This window comes from Gavialis gangeticus, unplaced genomic scaffold (genome assembly GCF_001723915.1).
Source record: "Gavialis gangeticus isolate Ggan-Ray unplaced genomic scaffold, GavGan_comp1, whole genome shotgun sequence".
Taxonomy (NCBI): Eukaryota; Metazoa; Chordata; order Crocodylia; family Gavialidae; genus Gavialis; species Gavialis gangeticus.
Genome location: NW_017729025.1, coordinates 110289497 through 110309067, shown reverse-complemented (window position 1 = coordinate 110309067; position 19571 = coordinate 110289497). Strand labels below are relative to the sequence as shown.

The following is a 19571-nucleotide window of genomic DNA, read 5'->3' as shown; positions in this document are numbered from 1 at the left end:
AAAAGTGTTATTTAGAAATATTCAGAGAGTTGTAGACATTTTGATGGGTTTTGGTCACACAGATATGTTTTTATTTTCTTATTTTTTAATCTAGGCAGTGGAAGTGGAAGATGATAACACAGTTGCTTTCTGAGCTGATTCAAGAAAGATTGTAAAAAAATTTCTACCAGAGCACTAAGCTGACTTGTACTGCTCTGAGTAAAAGTGATTTGGTGCCTCTAGAAGTCAGCTTTTGCTGCTTACTCAGAAGTAGTAGCTTCCCTTTGCTCAGTCACTTTTTCTTTTTTGTTACAGCATGGGTGTGACTTTCAGCTCCCCCTCCCTGTTATGTCACTACTTCAACTCCTTGGAATCAGAATAAAAACTGCAGCAAACTTCAGAGTCATTGACTGCAGGCTCAACAAGAGTTAGGGCTTTTTGTCTTTGTGCAGCTTGCAAGGATCTGTCAAGTTTTTTGCAAAAGTAACTCTGAGGAAACAATGGTTAAGTTATTGTTGTGGGCAACTTTTGGATTATGTTTTCTTAAGCTTTGTGAAGCACAGACACGTAAGTACTATATGAATGAAAATGCTAACGTTTGCTATTAAGTTTTATGCTTCGGACAGCAGCAACCATCCAGCCAGCTGGTTAGCAGCCTCTTTGCCACATGAACATGTCTCTTTGAATCAAGTTTTATTGGTTTTAAGTTATTCTCTGGTGAAACTAAGACAGAAATGTAAACTGTGCTGTTTTTCTTTTTACTTAAAAGCTAACCAGTATTTGGTAACGTACAGCCGCTAAAAGTACTTTGAAAACTAAACTGTTACTCAAAGTTTATACTAACAAGTATGATAAGGAATTGATCTTTAGCAGAGCTGTTCAAATTCAACAATAGAAACTACCATTATGTATGTACATTGCTCTACCATTCTTGTAAAACCGACAGTTTGTAGGAGGTGGGGAGGAACCCCTCTTGGCATACAATAGCTGTATTCTTAGGATCACACAAGCTGAACTAAAGGCTGTTACATACTGGATTTTAATGCAAAAGCTAGGATAGGCAGGAAATTCAACTTCTATGATGAAATGTGAAGAGGTTTTTATAGTAATGTTCCATGTTTCTAAACTATATTTAAAGGATTGGGGGTTTTTTGCTTTCAGGTTTTGAGGGGGGGCTTTTTTTCCTTTTCCTTTTTTCTCTTCTTTTTATTTTGGGCTTAATTGGTAAGATTTTCAAGCAAACAACAGAGTTTGATGGAGCTGGGCAATTCAGTTGTTTCGGTATCAGCTTTCTATAGTTCTGATGTCTGCCTGAAAATATGGGAATAAATCCCTTGTTTTCACAAATGAAAGCACATCACATATGACAAAATAAAAATCACATGCCCATAATGACAAAATGCTCTTAATTTTTTATGTGGTGCAGGCACAACAGTGTTTGGGGGAAATTGCTACGCCTTTAATAGAGTCTCATAGTAATAGAAACTGCCTTGAGGTGCTTTGGCAGAGAATCAATTATTCTTCTACCTTTTTCCATTAACCAGTTCCTAGGAATCTATCAAAACACATATTTTTATAGACGTTGCCAACTCAATTTTTTTTCTTTTTTTTATATTGAACCTCCTGCTTATTTCAATAAGTTAGAAAGGTTCCTATGGCGCAAGATCTATGAATGGGTGTGTCAGATCGAACAGTTCCAGACTCATCCCTGATTTCTGGAAAAGTCACGTTGTATTACAGTCTGAAATATTCTTCCCATGATACTAAATGTAAGCTTCATGCTGCAGTTAGATACCTAGACAATGCATGTATATTCAGGGAGGAGTGATACACTTGTAAGGTATATCTGAGGTGTGGCTAGAGCCTTGCTTAATGTTTATATAGCATACGCATATTCATCAGATTTTGTTATCACTTGCTCAATTCATTTTTCCTTTTATGAACTGCCATAAACAGGAGTGCCATAAATAGTCACCGTTTGAAGTTACTCTAAGGCTAATATTTTTACAGTAAGAGATATAAGGGGAAAAAAATCTAGTCCTTGGTATAGTTAACACAAAAACATACCAAGCTTAACATATGCCCAACAGAGAATTTTCTTTCTAGGCTTAGCAAGGTATTAAATTATAGCTGTGGTATATTTTAGCTTATATGCAGTGCATTCCAAACTGACTCTGTAGCCACTACAGACTTCACAACTACAGTTGATATTTTAAGGTGTCCTTTTTTACAGTGCATCACAAAGTACTGGAAATAGCACTTGGAGCTTGATTTAAAGGGATGGGCCCAAAGCATAGAATTCAGTTCTTGTCCTGATTTTTTTTTTTTTAATTCTTCAAATGTTTGGAATGATTCCTCCCGGGAATATTGGTTTTGACTCACCTGGGACATTCCAGTTTGTTCGGAAGGTCTCGGATGCAAGTTACAGCGGGTTCAGCCATTCAGTTGGGAAACTATTAATCGGGGGGGCTGATTGACCGTGGAGCAGAATTAGAATCCAGTTAGAGGTATATATGTTGGTGAAGCCATGGAAATGCTCTAAATGACAAGGCTAAAGGAAAGGTGAGGGTCATGAGTGATACCTGCTGAGAAGCAGGGTCAGTGAGCCTGCTGTCGCTAGACTGCTACTGAGATCTGAGCTGGGTATGACTTTAGCTGTGCCCTTAGCTAGCTGCCTTACACTTGATCCAATTTCCAGAACTAGGAGGAAAGGATGTGGGCGTCACAGTTTGGGATTTTGTGGCATGAACTGCCACTCCCATTGTGCCCATATAACGCTATTACCTTTATGTTTTTGGCTGTAGTTGGGTAACACAGATGTAAGTGATGACAGAATTTAATGCAGTAAGTTAGGGAGATCTATGAAGGCATCAGTGAGGGAGAGTTCAAGGGAATGGAAGAGATGAAAATGGAAGCCTGTGAATGCCGTTGAGGGAGAAGAGCATGCCCGTCCACATAGAAATGCTGGCCAGAGTGGCAGCCCAGGCTGAGATGAAAAGATGGGGATGACATGCTACCTATGAACTGAAGAGAAAGGGATTGTGTTCTGTCTGTTGCATCTTTTATACAAACTTACAGAAAACAATGTGAACAAGCCCTTTGTGCTAGTTTATTTTTGTAAGGATGTTACACTATGTATATTGGCTCTTTTCCCAAAGGTTTGAAGTAACACCATTTGAATGAAGTTGGGCTGGCATTATTTAACTGGCAGCGTTCAAAACTGCTATTGAGCTGTTCCTACCAAGCTGGCGAGCCATGGCTTGTGATGGCACAGTAGTCTGGAGGGAGGTTATTGTTGGTCCGTTGGTGATGGCAGGTCTCACACCCAGTTTTGGTGGTGTGGATACTGGGGTGGGTGGCTGAAAGCCTAGAGGTCATAGCAGAAATATCCATGGTGCGGCCATGTCAGATGCTAACAAATCTGTGAATTCTGCTAAATATCTTGTAACAAGCACAAGGAAGGAAGTCGGTTACCACAATGCTGTGGCGCACATGGTAGGAGTGGAAAAGGAACTCGATGAGGAGGTGAAAATGGCATTATAGAAAGGGCCAAAGGCCCTTTAAACATTATTAGGAGGGAACTGACCAAGTTAGCTAAGCCTAAATGAAGTGTCAAAACTGTATCCTCAGTAGGGGACTGTTCCAGTGTTTTTAAGTGCCAAGACTAGAAGTATTAACACTTTTTCTATTGTTCTAGCACTACAAATGCACAGCAGCTTCTACAATAGTGAGAGGGTGCTAAACAAAGATCAAATACCTTGTCCTGAAAAGTTTCTAGACCAGAGGGAACAACAGCATGTGGAGAAGTGTGAGAGCATTGAACTATAGAAAATCACTAGGGCTAGCATGCTGTGTGGAACAGCTGGGCTTGCAGGTCTGTCTCGAAGGAGGAAGGGGAAGTTTCTTCCTATTGTTAATGGATAATTGCACAGCTGCTTCCAGTGTAAAGGCAACTGGAAAAAATGGGAGAGTGAAAAGGAAGGTTGGGGTGAAACATAAGAGTACCAGGTGGTATTGTAGAAAAGACTACAAGGGAAGAGGTATAGACAATGTGGAGATTGGAGAGCTCTGGATGGGAGAAAAGGCCTGAAATGTAGTTATGTGGGAGAATAGAGAAAGCCAGTAGAGAGGCAGAAGAACTAGAAAGCTTGTCTTAGAACAGCAGGAAAAGTAAATTACCTTTGCAGTGCCACAGTGGATGCACTATATCAGGGGTTGTCAACTGGGGGTATGCGTACCCCTCGGGTACTTGGGAAGGCCCTAGGGCAGGGGTAGGCAACGTTTTTTGGCTGCAGCGCTGAAAAAAAATCACAATGTCTACCTTGGAAGGTGCCAGAGTGCCGGCATGCCAGAAAAACAAAACAAGGGCATGGGGTACATGGCAGGATGCACTGCATATTAGTACAGTTAATTATCATAAATGTTGCCTTTTTTTTAACGGTAAGTACCAGATTTTCTAAAAATTGTAAACCTGGTGACAATAAATAAAACTTCTGAGACTACCTTTGATCTTCTGTATTTGTTGGCCACACTTCCCCTACAGGCGGGGGCAGCAGTGAGGGGCACAACCCTGAGCTGCTGCCTGTGCTACCCCTGTGCACACAGGGGAAGTGTGGTCAGGCAGTGGGGAGCTTCGCGGCAGGCAGCTTTCGTGCGCCTCCTGGCTGTGCGCTGCCATGCCGGGTTCCTCACACTGCTCTGCAGAGGTGGCGGATGAGGGCAGCATGGTGGGGAGCATTGCCAGCACCTGCTGCCTCCCTGGAGCCTGGGTCTGGGTCTGGGGGCACTGGGAGGCAGCTGGGAGGATGCAAGCCCTGCTGCAAGCAGCCCGGGTTCTGTGGCTATCAGCAGCTACCCAGAACCTGGGCCGGCTGCAGCTGGGAGGGTGCAAACAGCTCCTGCCTTCCCGCCCTGGCCCCCTCTGTCTCCTAGCCCTGGGCTCCAGGAAGGCAGCAGGTGCCAGCACTGTGCCCGTCAGGGCTGGGGTGGGGAGGCAGCAGCTGTTTGCAGCTTCCCAGCTGCAGCTGGCCCAGGCTCTGGGGTAGCTGCTGCCAGCCATGGTTCCCAGGCTACTTGCAACAGGGCTTGCAGCCTCCCAGCTACCTGCTGGCAGCAACTGCCTAGAGCCCAGGCTGGTGGTGGCATGCTGAGCAAAATGGCCTCACATGCCATGCTCGGCATGCATGCTGGGGATTGCCGACCCCTGCCCTAGGGGGTACGTATGGGCAGGCAGGGATGGAGCACTGCCACCCACCACCCCATGCCACCACCTCCCAGGAGCAGGGCCAGGGTGAGGGCAGTGGCACCCTTGTGTGGGCCGCTCAGGCACTGCCTGGGCAGTCAGACAAGGGTGGTGCAGGGGAGAAGCTTGCACATGGCGGCAGCTGCCACCACTATCCACCACCCCACACCGCTGCTCTGTGTCTGGCCATGTGCTACCCTCGCCTTGTTCCGCATCCAGCCACGTGCCACAACCTCCTCTTTGCGCCCCCCGGCTCCATGACCAGCCCCTGGGGCTACACTTATTTAAAAAGGTTGAAAACCCCTGCACTATAGGATGATTGTAGCAGTAATCAAGTTAAGTTATAGGTAGCCTATATAGTAATCAGTAAGAATAGAAAAGAGGGGGTGAATTTTGGTTCATCATAGAAAACATGTTGCTAGGATTTAATAATGTGCAGAAGACTAACAGATTAAGGCAACAGCCAAGCCAGGAACAAGTTGCAGTGTTTTTTTCCAGAGACAAGTGAGTATAGATAAAAAGATAGTACACTTAGTTCTGAATGTGTTGAGTATGATATGGTGGTAGGATATCCAAAAGGAGACATAAGAGAAATGGGTAGACTTAATAGAGACGGGAAAATGAGGACTTAAAAATCATCAACTGAGCCCATGTAATTTGAAAGATGTGACCGTATGGTTTTGTCCATTAACAGAAAAATTGACTAACAGGAATAGAGTAACTGTAAATGGGAATACCCTATCAGAAAATCTCATGTTCCTTTTGTTCACTGTTTATGGTCTTTTGTTAATGAAAACCCATCTGAAAATGCAGTCAGGATTGGAAAAAGTAAAACTAATCCTTATACTTTTAAAAATTCACAGTGAAAAGGCAGTTTTCTAAAAGCTGCAATCAGATATGAAACACTAGGCAAGATATTCCATCAAAACTTCCTTTAAATTACTTTATTCAGGACCACAAATGAAGTTGTATAAATGCTTATTGTGAACTGCAATTTTGCAGAGAAGATAGTTGTGGAGCAAGCACTGCCACCTTCAAACGTTTCCCCCACATTAAGAAAAAACCACTCGGACACTGGTCCTAGAAATCAGTGCCAAGGTCCAAATGCAGCATAAAAAGACAGTGGTGTTCTTCATTGTAATCTACCATCAACCAGCCACTTTATACAGTTAATTTAATGACGGCCATAGCAAATAACTTTTAAAGATCAGCACTGCATGTCTGCAGACTGGTTCAGAGATAAGCATTCCAAGTTTCCTAACACATTTCAGTACACAAGAATGTTTTACCAGCTTTAATCAAATAAGTTTTCAATTTCCAGCACTAAATTTGTTTCTTAGATCTGAAGTTTAAACCTCACTGTGAAAGTCAGCAAGAGAGTTGACTAATAAATGGAGCTGGACAGAGGACCTGGAGTGATTTCTCTGTAGCTCTGTTTTAAATGTAGCCATGGTACATAGTATAGCAGTACAAAGCATAATTTAGGTCTCCTGTTTACAGATTTGATGTCTTGGTCACAAGACTCTCCTTTCTCCACAATACATCTGGTTATTGCAGTTCATAAAGATTCTCTAAAGATTACTGGCAGTTGGCATCACCAAACCATCAGTGGGGTAGGGGATGGGGTTGCTATAGTCATTTCTCACATAAGTCCAGCAGTTCACTGGACTATTAAAATACAGTTGCCTGTCACACCTAGAGAAGCAGTAATCATTTCAAAGCAAGGCTTGCAGCAGTGGATGCAATACTGATGGCACAGAAGAAATTGACAATTCTGAGTGCTTGTCAATTCCTTAGCCTGGAAATCACAGTTGGTTTCAGCTCTGTCAGTAGCTGTTGGCTGAGATTTTCCCTTCTGCTGCTGGAACTGATCTCACCCAATGCTCTAAAGCAGCTCCAGTCTGAATGAATCTGTGTAGAGCAACAAGGGACACATGACACAGATTGGGGGGTTTCTTAGAGAATCTTCTCTGTCAGATGGAAATTCCAGCTAATTTCAGTGTTGGCTGATATAGTCCATGACTCATTTTTTTTCTAATGAAGTCTATTGATTTTTTTAAACTCTGTGTCCCATTAACAAGGTAATAGAACTCTCTCTTGCAGTTATTAGATGAAGATCTGGTTTTGAGGTTTTTCCAGGCCTATGTTATGTCTCTGGTTGTGCTATATAACGTGATGCAATTTATTTCTGCACTCTTTCCACCCGTGAAGCAAAGAAAAGCTGTACTGAAAACAGGGTAGAAGGTAGATTACAGCATAAAAAATATCTGCCATTAAGTTAAGGCAACCATGCCAATTCAAAGTAAGAGTCATAGGGAATGCCTGGATTTTTAAGTATGAGTTTGCTTTTCTTCTTTTCTTCCCAGCTCATGAGCAAACTATATTCAGTAGACTTTGAAGCTCTGTGATCACTGGAACTCTGTGAACTACTAAATCAGTGGGTTGTGACATTGTTTTGTGAGTTTGCAAAAATAATATCAGGAATGCAGTGGCTGAAGTAAACTTCCACTGCTGTTCCTGCAAGAGACATTGTTCCAAAAGCAGTGTGAGATGGTTATAAAAGAGACTACCATTGTGCAGGCTGACAGCTAACTTGGAAGAGACTATTAAACAGTCATTGTCAAATACCCCATTAACGTCTGGCTTTGTAAATAAACATTAAAAAAGCCCAACCCTAAAATATAGAATCACAAGCAAGGGCCTGTTTTTACATTGTTTTTGGAGACAATATACACATCCACTTTTGGGAACTGCTAACTGGCTGAAGTCCTTGGGGGAAAACAAATTACTAGCACTGGTTTTACCCAAAGTTGGGTTTTTTTTGAGGGTTTGGGGTGTTTTTGATTTTGGTTTTATTTTTAGCAATGATTGGGTGTCTTTAGGGCAGTAGGATGTGATATGTGTGAGTAGGTGTGCTAAATGGTTTTTTAGAGGATATTCCCATGCAGAAGTGAGATATTTCCACAAGACCAACAGATGACCTGTCAGGCAAATGAAGCCCTGATATATTTAGTGGGTATAATGGTTAATTATACCTGTGTGTGTTTGTTGTCAGATTTCAAAGCACTTTACAAAAAAATCTCCAATTTCTTCAAAAATTCTTTAGTTCTGTAAGCATCAATTTCTGCACCCTGGGCAGCAATGGCAGCTGGGTCAGAGGTGGCTGCCATTCTTCTGCTCCCTCCGAATTGGCACCTGAAGCTAGTGCTTCTCTTGCATAGTTACATTACTGACATTCCTCATTTATAGATGAGTAAAGTAATATAGAGAGATGTGAAATGCTACCACAAGTTAATGTGAGAGTCAGATGTGGGAATGCAGGTGCCGTGACCCCTGTGCTCTGTCTACTGGATGAAGCTGCCATGTTAGGAATATAAATAGCTAACAGGGGCGGGGTTGAAGGGAAAATATTATTTTCCAGTCTCTAAATAAAAATGATTCATTACTAATAAATGTATCTAGGGTGGGGCCGCATTTGTCTCCCCTTCCCATTTTACTTTAATGGATTTCCCCATTCCGCCTCCTCCTCCTGCATTGCTTTTGGATGTTTTCCATAAGTAGTTTCATAGTTGATAGGGTTGGAAGGGACCTATGCAGATCATCAAGTCTGACCCCCTGCCATGGGCAGGAAAGGATGCTGGGGTCAAATGACCCTGGCTAGGTGTCTATCTAGCCTCCTTTTGAAGACCCCCAGGGTAGGAGCCAGCACCACTTCCCTTGGAAGTTGGTTCCAGATCCTAGCCACCCTGACTGTGAAGTAGCGCCTCCTTATGTCTAGTGTAAATCTACTCTCAGCCAACTTATGGCCATTATTCCTTGTTACCCCCAATAGTGGTCGGGGGGAACAGAGATTTTCCCATAGCCTGCTGGTCTTCCTTGGCCAGTTTATAGATCGTCACCAGATCCCCTCTCAGCCTTCTCTTGTGGAGGCTGAACAGGTTCAGGTCTTGTAGCCTCTCCTTGTAAGGCCTGCCCTGCTGACCCCTGATCATGCGAGCGGCCCTCCTCTGGACCCTCTCTATGCTGTCCACATCCCTCCTGAAGTGTGGTGCCCAGAACTGGATGCAGGACTCCAACTGCGGTCTGACCAGTGTCGCATAGAGGGGGAGGATCATCTCCTTGGACCTGCTTGAGATGCATCTATGGATGCATGACAAGGTGCGATTAGCCTTACTGACTGCATCTACACATTGCCGGCCCATGTTCATCTTGGAGTCTATAATGATTCCAAGATCTTTTTCTGCCTCTGTGCTGATGAGAAGGGAGTTCCCCAGCCTGTAGGTATGCTGCTGGTTCTTTCTCCCTAGGTGCAGTACACTGCACTTGTCAGTATTGAATCCCATCTTATTCTCATCTGCCTGCCGCCGTAACCTGTCCAGATCCAATTGCAGCCTGTCCCTCCCTTCTAGTGTGCCCACTTCTCCCCACATCTTAGTGTCATCTGCGAATTTGAACAAGGTGCTTTTCACCCTCTTGTCCAAGTGGCTGATGAAGATGTTGAACAGTGCGGGTCCAAGGACTGAGCCCTCGGGGGGCCCCACTGCCCACATCCCTCCAGGTCGAAAAAGACCCGTCCACCACCACTCTCTGGGTGCGGGCCTCTAGCCAATTGGCGACCTATCTGACTGTGTAGGCATCGACACCACATCTCCTAATTTTTTAATGAGAATGTTTCTCTGTTTTCCCTTTCTTGCAGTTTATCTGGCTTCTTAGTACAGAGCTACTCCTCTGCTTGCTGCAACTTCTTCAAAGCTGCTATCACTGGGATTTCCTTCCCTTTTTCTTTAAGGTTGCTTATCGCAGAAGGCTGACTTAGAACAAAGAGAACATTTATTGGAAACAGACAGGGAAACTGTTTAGATTGTGAAAGCACTACTTCTGCACAAATTTATTATAAACATGCCAATTAAACTATTCTCCTGCATGAGACCGGCCTGTCCAGTTTCCTGCTTTATTGCACATGTGATAATAATACACATCACTAGCACCCTTCAGCTATTTTCCAGTCACTATCATTGGATACAGGGACCCAAGACTAAATAAATAGAATAAAAATTGCAAATATTGACCCTTCCAAACTGCATATCCTGAACTCTATTGCTGTCAGTTTGAAACATTTTTAAATTTTCATGACTTCTTCAGGGAGACTTGTAGCTGCTCCTTGGAATTGCTCTTAGCTGGAGGCTTTGCCATGGATAGAGTTCTACATGATTAAATCTAGAAGTCTGCTCTCCTATTTATATTGCCTGCGTTCTGATCCCTTCTTTTTTTCAGTCTCACTCTTTCTTTCCTCCCCGTTTGCATGTGTATTAACCTGAAGCAGTCTGATACATCTAGTAGGTTCTTATATGGCATAGTAGTTGACAGAGGACTAAATCCAACCAAGTCAAATTGAGGTTTTGGTTAGCATCTTAACTATATATTTTCAGGGGAAGTACAAATTGATCAGGCTGAGTACTCTCAAAGAATAACCCTTCAAGGACACTAGAACTGCAGGAAGGCCTACTGGTCAAATAGGTTTTGTAATGTGTCCCTTTTGTCTCTCAACCATTATTTCTGTTTCTTTGAATTTTAATCAGTTTGTACATGCAGCTTTGACTGTTGGGCCTGTAAGACATATATATATGTCTCCTTATATGTCTTATAGGTTGTGGCTTCCTGTGCCATATAAGATGGATGATAGTGAGATATCTGAGTGCAACACAGCAACAAGACCTGTTATGGACATTTTATGACATGAAATCTTAAAGCTTTCAATTTTTAGCAAAGGAAACAAAATCTCTACCACAAACTATTACTGACTGTTATCATAGCCAGTGTGTAGCCATTTCATGTAATCATTTACAGTGAGCAGCTGCCTGGAAACTACAGTTAATCAGTGGATGACTGCAGGTGGCATTTAGTTCTGATAAGCTCGCAAGCCACTTTTATAATTGAAGGCATACACTGAGAACCGCATAACAGTCACAGCATGGCTGTCCTCTCTGCTTCTGCAACCTGTGTGTCCTAACTCCACGATACATTGAATCTACTTGTCTGGCATCAATCAGCATGTTACACAGTAATGATTTTGTGTTTCCTTGAATTTCCTTTTGATATAACATCCCACTTCTCTCTTTTCCCCTGTTCCCTGGCTCTTGGTAGATAGGAAAGAGTCTCCAGTCCGTTTTCTTAGTGCATTTCCCAACCATGAGTCCACCCACATTTTGTAGAGCAGGGCCTTGTTTTCTCCCTGAGTCACTCATTCACAGGAGCACCCAGCAGACTTGAGACTTCTAAGCAAGTTGCGTAGAGACCTCTACAGAGTTACATGCCACAATGATGTCTATCACAGCTCTTCACAATATCAGAATATTATGGCTTTTACTCTGGACATAGAACCATTGCTAACCATTCTCTGCTTCCTGTCTAAAGACTCCAGTGTGCAGGATAAAGAAAATAATGCTTGGCTGGTCCTCTGTTAGGTGGCATACTGCATACTGCAGGACTTGAACATTGTCAAGATCTAAAATATTTATAACAAATATTGTATCTGGTTTGTTCTTTGCTAACTTTTGCTGAGGATACAGTTTTGCCAGCAGGTTTACTTTTTGGGTAAAGTATATTTTAATCCACGAGTGTTGCTGAGTCTTTTAGATGCTATTCACTAGAACTCAGGGGGCATGTCTATATATTCCTTAATGTGCCATAATTACAGCACATTAAGTTTAGTACCTGTAATGACACGAACTACCTAAATGTGCCCTAATTGGTACTACTGCATATTAGCGCCAGCACATGCTTTCTTTGGTGATGCTAATGTGCTGTAGACTAATTCTGTTGTGCATTTGTACATTAGCATGTGTTTTGCCTGCCACACTAATGCACCGTAGAATTAGTCTATTGGGCTCTGAGGATCTCATGTAGATGCACCCAGGCAGGGGGAGTCAGTTGAAGATTAGGCTCTGTCTTGCTTTATGCAGATATAACCCTTCTTCATTCTGCCTTTCAAAAACACGGTGTGATTATATTCTGGGGTGTGTTGTATGCAAGAAAAGATGTTATTATTTGGGTGCCTCTCAATATAGGATATAGGCAACACTGAGTTTCCTAGATTCTTCTAAGCCAGGGGCAGGCAATTATTTCAAATGGAGAGCTGCTTAATGAGTTTTGATGAGCTGTTGAGGCCTGCAAAGGTAGCCCTGGCTCTTGACAGATGCCCTGCCCTCTGGTCACCATCTTGAGACCAGAAGTCCTGCCCCTAACCCCTGACCTTTGCCATCAGAAGTGTCTTCCCTTGCCCCCCAGAAGCACTCCTTTTGGGAGAGGAAGATTGCCATCTTGGAACCAGAAAAAAGCCAAAGCATACGCTAAAAGTCAAACACCTACTATAAAACATTTTAATTTTATTACAAAAAACATTTTTGTTATGATTTGTGTTTACATACTGTATCTAGAGGTGACTGCATAACAACTCAAAAATAAAGTCTAACTCTGTGTGGGGGATGTGGTTGGGGCGGTGTATGCAGGGGGGGTGTGGGGAGGTGTGGCTGTGTGTGGGTGTGGGACAATGGGGTATTCTATAGGGGTGTATATGTGGTGGGGTTATAGGGGCAGGGTGTGGGTGTGTGGCATTAGTGGGTGTAAGGGAGAGTGTGGGACATGTGGGGACCCACCACACTCCCTCCCATGGTACACAGCCCTCACTGCATGCAGCAGCAACAGGAGGCAGGGGTGCATGGGGTGCTTGTGGCCTGTGCAGGCACTGTTGTCTGGTGGTGTGTGGTTCTAGTGGCGGACTGCACATGGCAGCTAGGAGCACAGCCAAGCACCCTGCCTCTATTGCTCAGGGCTCTACGTGGTGCATGTGCAGCTCTTACTCATGCACCACTGAGAAAGGCCCCATGATGGAGCTGACTGCTTTTCCTGCCCCCTGCTGTGCAGGTCCCAGGACTTCACTGGAAGTGGAGGGGAGCCCCAACCCCTGCTTCCTGGCAGAGTCCCAGGACCTACACAGCAGAGGGTGGAGAAGGCAGCCAGCTCCATCGTGGAGCTTCCCCTAGTGGTACACGAGTGTGGGAGCTGCATGTGTGCCTCATGGCATTGCGTACAATAGAGGCAGGCTACCTGGCTGTGCTCCATCCCACTCAAGTGTCTGTCTAACCTGGACTTAGAAACATCCAGTGATGGAGACGCCACAACCTCTCAGGGTAGCCTATTCCAATGCTTTACCACCTTCATAGTGAGAGAGATTTTTCTAAGCTCCAACCTAAATTTCCACTGCTGCAGTTTGAAACCATTGGGTGTCTATACACAGGCTGTGGGGTAGAGGTTAGGGTGGTGTTTTAATAAAAACAGCTCCTGGAGAGCTGCTCTAATTAAAATGCCACAGCGTCGTGTGTATTAAGTATCCTATGTTTCAAAATGGTCACAGGGCATTTTAACTAAAGCTCATTTGATGAGTTTTAGTTAAATTGCCCCGCAGTTATTTTGAAATGTGAGACACTTAATACACATGATGGTGAGGCATGCTGGAGAATTCTAATTATTCTATTTGGATTAATTGAGTCTGCTCCAGCACATTCTAATTAGAATGTGTAAAGCACATGTATAGGCACCCATTGTTCCTAGTCTTGTCCCCTCTCCTATGGCCATGAAGAATAGTCTACCTCCATCCTTTTTATGATTGCTAGGAATGGGCCAGAAAGCTCTTGGTGTTTTAGCAAATAACCCAATGAAGAACCAAAACTTCTTCAGAAGTATCCCACTTCACCAAGAAAAATTAAACTGCGCACTAATATATGCATGATATATACTAGGGCTGTGCAAAGCTTTGGGTGCTGATTTGATTCAGAAGAGATTTGGCCCGATTCAGTGGCCAAATCTCCGAACCTGAATCTAACCAGGAGACCAATTAAAACTAATTTCAGAAAAGATTTGGAGAGCTTTGTCGATTTGCGCAGTTCCCGTTCACTGCAGCAGAGAATTGGACCTGGAATCTGAACTGGTAAGTAGGGGACTGGAGGAGTGGAGAGGGGACCACCGGGGGACCCCCACCAGGCCCCATCCCCTGTCTGCTCCCCCAGACCCCCTAAGCACTCCCCAACCCCTGCTTGTTCTCCCAGACCACACCCCATGGCTGCCTACCCCATGGGCTCTTTAAAAAAAAAAACAAACCCAACTCACTGGCTGCTGCAGTAGCTTCAGGGCTTCTTGGGGCTCACGGCAGAGCCCCCCACACAGCACAGGGCAGTGAGGATCACCCCCCTGCTGAACAGGAGCCAGTGAGTGGGGGCTTTTTTTTTCCCTAAAGAGCCGGGAGCTGGGGTGGGCAGGGAAGCTGTGTTGGAGCTGGGAGACTGGGCAGGGGTTGGGAGGTTTGTGGCAGAGCCCGCATGCAGCATGGGGCAGCAGGGGGCAGCGGGGATCGCTCCCCCCACCTGGTAGCAGCCAGTGATTGGGGGCTTTTTTTTTTTTTTTTTTTTTTTAAAGAGTCAGGAGCTGGGGCTGGGAAAGTGGTTGGGGGCTCGAGACAGAGCCCCTCAGGCAGTGCAGGGCAGTGGGGGGTAGCAGGGATCACCCCCCACTTGGCAGGAGCTCGTGAGTTTGGGGCTTTTTTTTCTTTTTAAGGAGCCAGGAGCTGGGGCTGGGTGGGGCAGCCATTGATGGGGCTGGGAGAGCAGGCATGGGATGAGGCTTGTCTGATTTGGAGATTCAGCCAATTCAGCAGCAGACGAATCTCCAAATCAGATTCAGCCAAATTGATTCAGGACAGTAATTCAAATCACTAAATTGAATCACTGTCCCCTGAATTGGCTGAATCTGAATCCAAATCCAAATCCGAAGTGAATACTAGCCGCTTTGCACAGGCCTAAAATCTACTTGCCTATGGCCTTCACTTACTTCAGTCCTTCCTGGCTGAAGGAAGAACTTAAGTTCCTATACTTTCTCAAGGCTTGCTGCAGCTACCCTCAGTAATGGCTATGATTTTGCTGTTTGTTCAGTTGATGAACTTTCCTTTCTTTTCCTTAGTGTTGTAGTTTAAAGTAACTATTACATCAGGTGAGTCAGAAGGGAACTTTTGTGACCAAAAGCTGGGTTGAGGACAGCCTGTAGGTGTATAAATTACCAGGGAGCTTGGAATTTCATCATTAGTTCAAAGTATGGGGGCTTTGTTGTAACTATCTAGAGGAAGTCAAAGTTAGATGGAGAAAAGTGAATGAACTGAAAAAGTATTGAATAAGGGCAAAAAAGCAATTTTTATCAATAGAATACAAAGAACTTTCTAGTGGAGGTCACATTCATTATCCCCATTCTACACATGGGGAAGCCAGGGGGCAGATATGGAAAGTGATGTCACACACTGGGTGCATCTACATGTGTGCATTTACTATACAATAACAAAAATTACAGCACAGTATGGGCTCGTGTCAACATATACATGCCCATACTGTGCAGTAAGTATGGGGACTTAATGCCTACTTTAGTGTAAATTTGATACCTGCATCATGCCCAATTAGTTACTGCACAGTAACACGTGTAGATGCCTTACTGCGCAGTAACACTGTGCGTGGACTGACTTTGGACTACCTGAGCAGTAAATTTAAGCTGGTGTAAATGCACGTGTAGACACACCCAGTAACAAGTACAAGAACAGATCCCAGGTCTCCTGACTGGGGTTTAGTGCTCTGTGCGTTAACTTACACTCCTGTTTTCAATGAGAATGGAAGCTAGAACGTCAAACATCAGCAATATAGGAAGGTCTTGACCATGCCTATTAGTGCTGTGGAAGCGAATGTGATTAAGATAGAACCAGGGGTATTTTCTGGGCTGTGCTGTCCTTGAATTCAAACTAGAAAGGAATCCAAGAAACAGAGCTATGTGGACCAGATTTATGTAAACTATCCTTGGGTCTTACTTATGGATATCAGTGGGACAATCCAAATGAGAAAGTGCTCTCCAAAATAAGTGTGTACTTCAGAAATTGCAAGAGTGTGTCTACAAGCAGTAGTACAATAAATGCTGGTTGCAAACCTCTACTTGAATTATTAGCAACTTCAGGCAGCTAAACTGTTGACAGATTTTATTACTCACGTAGGGGAGCTCAGGTTGTTCTCCTTTTATCAGTACTGCAGCCCACAGTTGTCTAACCACTGATTCACAGGAAGTTCAGCCATTTCAGGATGACATCACATTTTTCACTGAGAGATGTACTTGAGACAAACAAACCCCACAAACAAAAGTAACCATGGCAATGCTTGAAGGTACTGATGTGACTCAATCCCTCACTCTTTTAATAAGCTGGTTTCATAACTGAAGTTGATGGTAGCCCTTTGAGTAGCTCCCACTTTTGCCAACTAAGCACAGTCAGTGTCACTTGAACTAACAATTCTGTCAGGCAGCACCAGTGGTAAAATACCATCAGTGACATACTTTCAGCTTGCACAGTGTCTTGTTGGAAAGGCAAATGTTTCCCCTTTACAATTACTGATACTGGATCCTCTGTAGAAATTTTTTCATTCTGAAATACCGGTATTAATTAAATGGTAATCATAACTGGTCAATTACTTTGTGTTCATATTATACTTAAGGAGACTTATTTGAAGGTGGCTTTGGTCAGGTACCCCTGACAATTGTTTTCTTTTAGTTTAAATTTTCTAACTGTAATCATTCTGCTAAGCAGAAGATTTAAAAATTATACAGATATTCAGTTTTCTTTGGACCAAGAGTCCTGCTGATGTTTTGCCACTTTGGGGACTTGTTCCTACATAGCTCAGTATTATTAGGTATGGATTCTTATTAATATCTAGTGATTGTTTTGCATAAAGATATTATTCATGCTGGATTCAGTTGTTTCATTTCATTGTAGCTAGGAGTAAGCTTGAGTGCCTGTTTTAATATCACTTTACAAGTTCAGAAAATCTCGTATATGATCTATCACCACTGTTTGTATGCCATTCTAAAAAGGACTTTATTCCATGTGTCAATTATTTTGCTGATGTGTCATTCAATGTAATGCTTCCTAGGGGGATAAAACAGGATTCAAAAATACCCACAAAAAGTTCTTTGCCCTCAAGATGAAATTGGTTGATCCTACTCTTCGCTGGGGATAATAATGGGTTACTGCTGACTGATTATTAGATAAAGGCCCTTGTAATAGCTTTAATTTATGGCTCATGAAAGCAAAGGGTGCCTGTCGATGCATGGGATATCTGTTCCTGCATGCTGTAATAATAACACGTTGGAGCAGACTTGATTAATCAAGTCTGGAGTGTGGTAATTAGCACAATCCAGCAGCCTTGGTGTCTCATTTATTCAGTGTCCCTGCACTTCAAAATGGTGGCAGGGGTTCTTTAACTAAAGCTCATTTAATGAGCTTTAGTTGAAGTGCCTCCACTGTCATTTTGAAGCTTGAGACGCCGAATACATGAGATGCTGCAGGTGCTTTAATTAGAGCAGCTTCCAAGAGCACACGTAAAGATGCCCTAAATTTCCAATTCTAATCCACCTGTTTTAATACCAGTCTTCTTAGTTAAGCAGTTCCCATCTCAGTTGAATTATGATCTGAACATCTAAACAGAATATTATCATCCCATACTTTTCCTCATGATGAGAAGAGTTAGCTGAAGTGCCAGTTTGTTTCTACAGGTATTTCTGCTTTTCTTGATTGGGGTAAAAGCATAGAAAATATTGTCTGTTATATTAGGCCCTATCTACACATGCAGGTAAAGGTGCAATAGGATCTAATGCACAATCCATACAACCACATCCTCTGTTGTTCATGGCAGGAGGAGTGATTGTGCCTTATTGCTGGTGCAAGCTGACAGTCTTCTCAGTTGCGAGTCCCAGCCACATCTGAGCATGGTGCAACCTCAACAGCTTGTTACTAGTGCAGGCTGAGCTGGAGGGGAGACCCTGCTCTATGTGCAAATTAAAGCTGGATAGCAACCAGCTATAAAGTTAGTACATATTTTTGAAGTCCAACTTTATAGCTGGTTGGAGTTTTTATGGTGTGATAACTACTTTGCACGTGCAGCTGGTCGTGAGGTAATCTCTCAATTAACCGGTTAGTTGTGTGATACCTGTAACATGTACAGGGGTCTTAGTGTTATCTCTTTTTTCTTCCACTTCCCGTATGTGAGATGTTGGACTTGATTTCTTTTTAATTGCTATATACATTTACATATATAACATATACTGTATATTAATGTATGTATGCAGTTTTTACTACAAAACTCATATGAACTTAAACATTAGATAAAATAATCCAGGTTAAAAATAAACATTATTCAAATAAAAGCATATAATTATTCTTGCCAGGTTTGTAGTAGTAATTTCCTAGTAAAATTTTTGTTAACATTTTCTAATTTATTATAAAAGCTTTAATCCTGAAACAATTTTAGAAAACAGCTAAACTGGGAATATAGGGAGTCTTCATGACATCTAATTCAGTCTGTTCTGTGGATGACAAAAAGGCTACAACTTTCTTAGCCAAGTGTCTTGCTTGATAGCATTTTCAACACCAGTCTTTGGAATCTTGGAGGCATACCCTGTATAAGATTACTGTCAGTGCTACTCTCTGGCTGCTTAGCACCACTCAGCAGGCCCAAAGAGGCCTGCTGAGTGGTGCTAAGATGGGAGGTCCCTCAAGATAGTGGAGAGAGACATTCGGAAGGATCTGTCCTTATACTTGCTGTCTTTTAGTACTAGGTATGTGTTAGGGGAAGAAGTGGTAACAGCTCTGCTCCATTATGAGAAACCTGAGCTGAGTTAGAGCACTACAAGAATTTTCCCATTGACTTCAATGGACTCTGAATAAAGCTTTTTTTTCCAGCATATTGTGCCAACAGTCTTATGTGAAATTGCATGCTCCCAAATGCCTTTTTTTCTTTGACTTTCTTTGGTTTTAGTTCCAGCAGCAGCAGCTCAACTCAGGTCTCCAAGTGGGTGAAAAGCTCAGGCTTCACTATTCAGCTGCTGTGCTAGTCCAAATGCTTCTATAGTTCATTTCATGGTCTACAGCAGACAACACTTAAACATGTGTATTTCATATGTTTCATGTTTGTGTGGTACACTGTGTGCTTCCAGTTTTCCAAAGAAATTGCCATTGATGCCATTCCTGAATTGAAAGCATTCTTATGCCTTAGTACCTCAGATATTTTGGTCTATTGTGCTTAAAATCAGCATAACTATCAGCTCCCTTTCTGGTTGTTGAGTACAATGATCCATAGGTCATAGATCGATAGGTGCACGTGGAAATACATCTCAGTTTTCCCTCAGGCCCCTTCAAGATTGTTTGTGTATTTGAGTGCTGGGGGTGGGGGGCAGTAGGTAGGAAAGTGGTGGTGAGTGGGCTGAGGGAACTGGGTTT

The 19571-nt window shown here is 43.2% G+C and overlaps 1 protein-coding gene across 8 annotated transcripts in view; it reads left to right on the top strand.

The window, feature by feature from the left end:
- Positions 1-279: 279 nt before the first annotated feature.
- The window catches only part of CD44 (CD44 molecule (Indian blood group)), a 146064-nt gene continuing 126772 nt past the window's right edge, over positions 280-19571 (top strand). For 6 of the 8 annotated variants that reach the window (XM_019519397.1, XM_019519396.1, XM_019519400.1 and 3 more), the window contains exon 1: positions 283-546. In XM_019519397.1, the coding sequence (XP_019374942.1) occupies positions 480-546 (67 nt within the window). In that variant the 5' untranslated portion in view covers positions 283-479. Of the gene's footprint in view, positions 547-19571 lie in introns of all 8 variants that reach the window. The other 2 variants (XM_019519402.1, XM_019519401.1) reach the window with 2 other exon arrangements.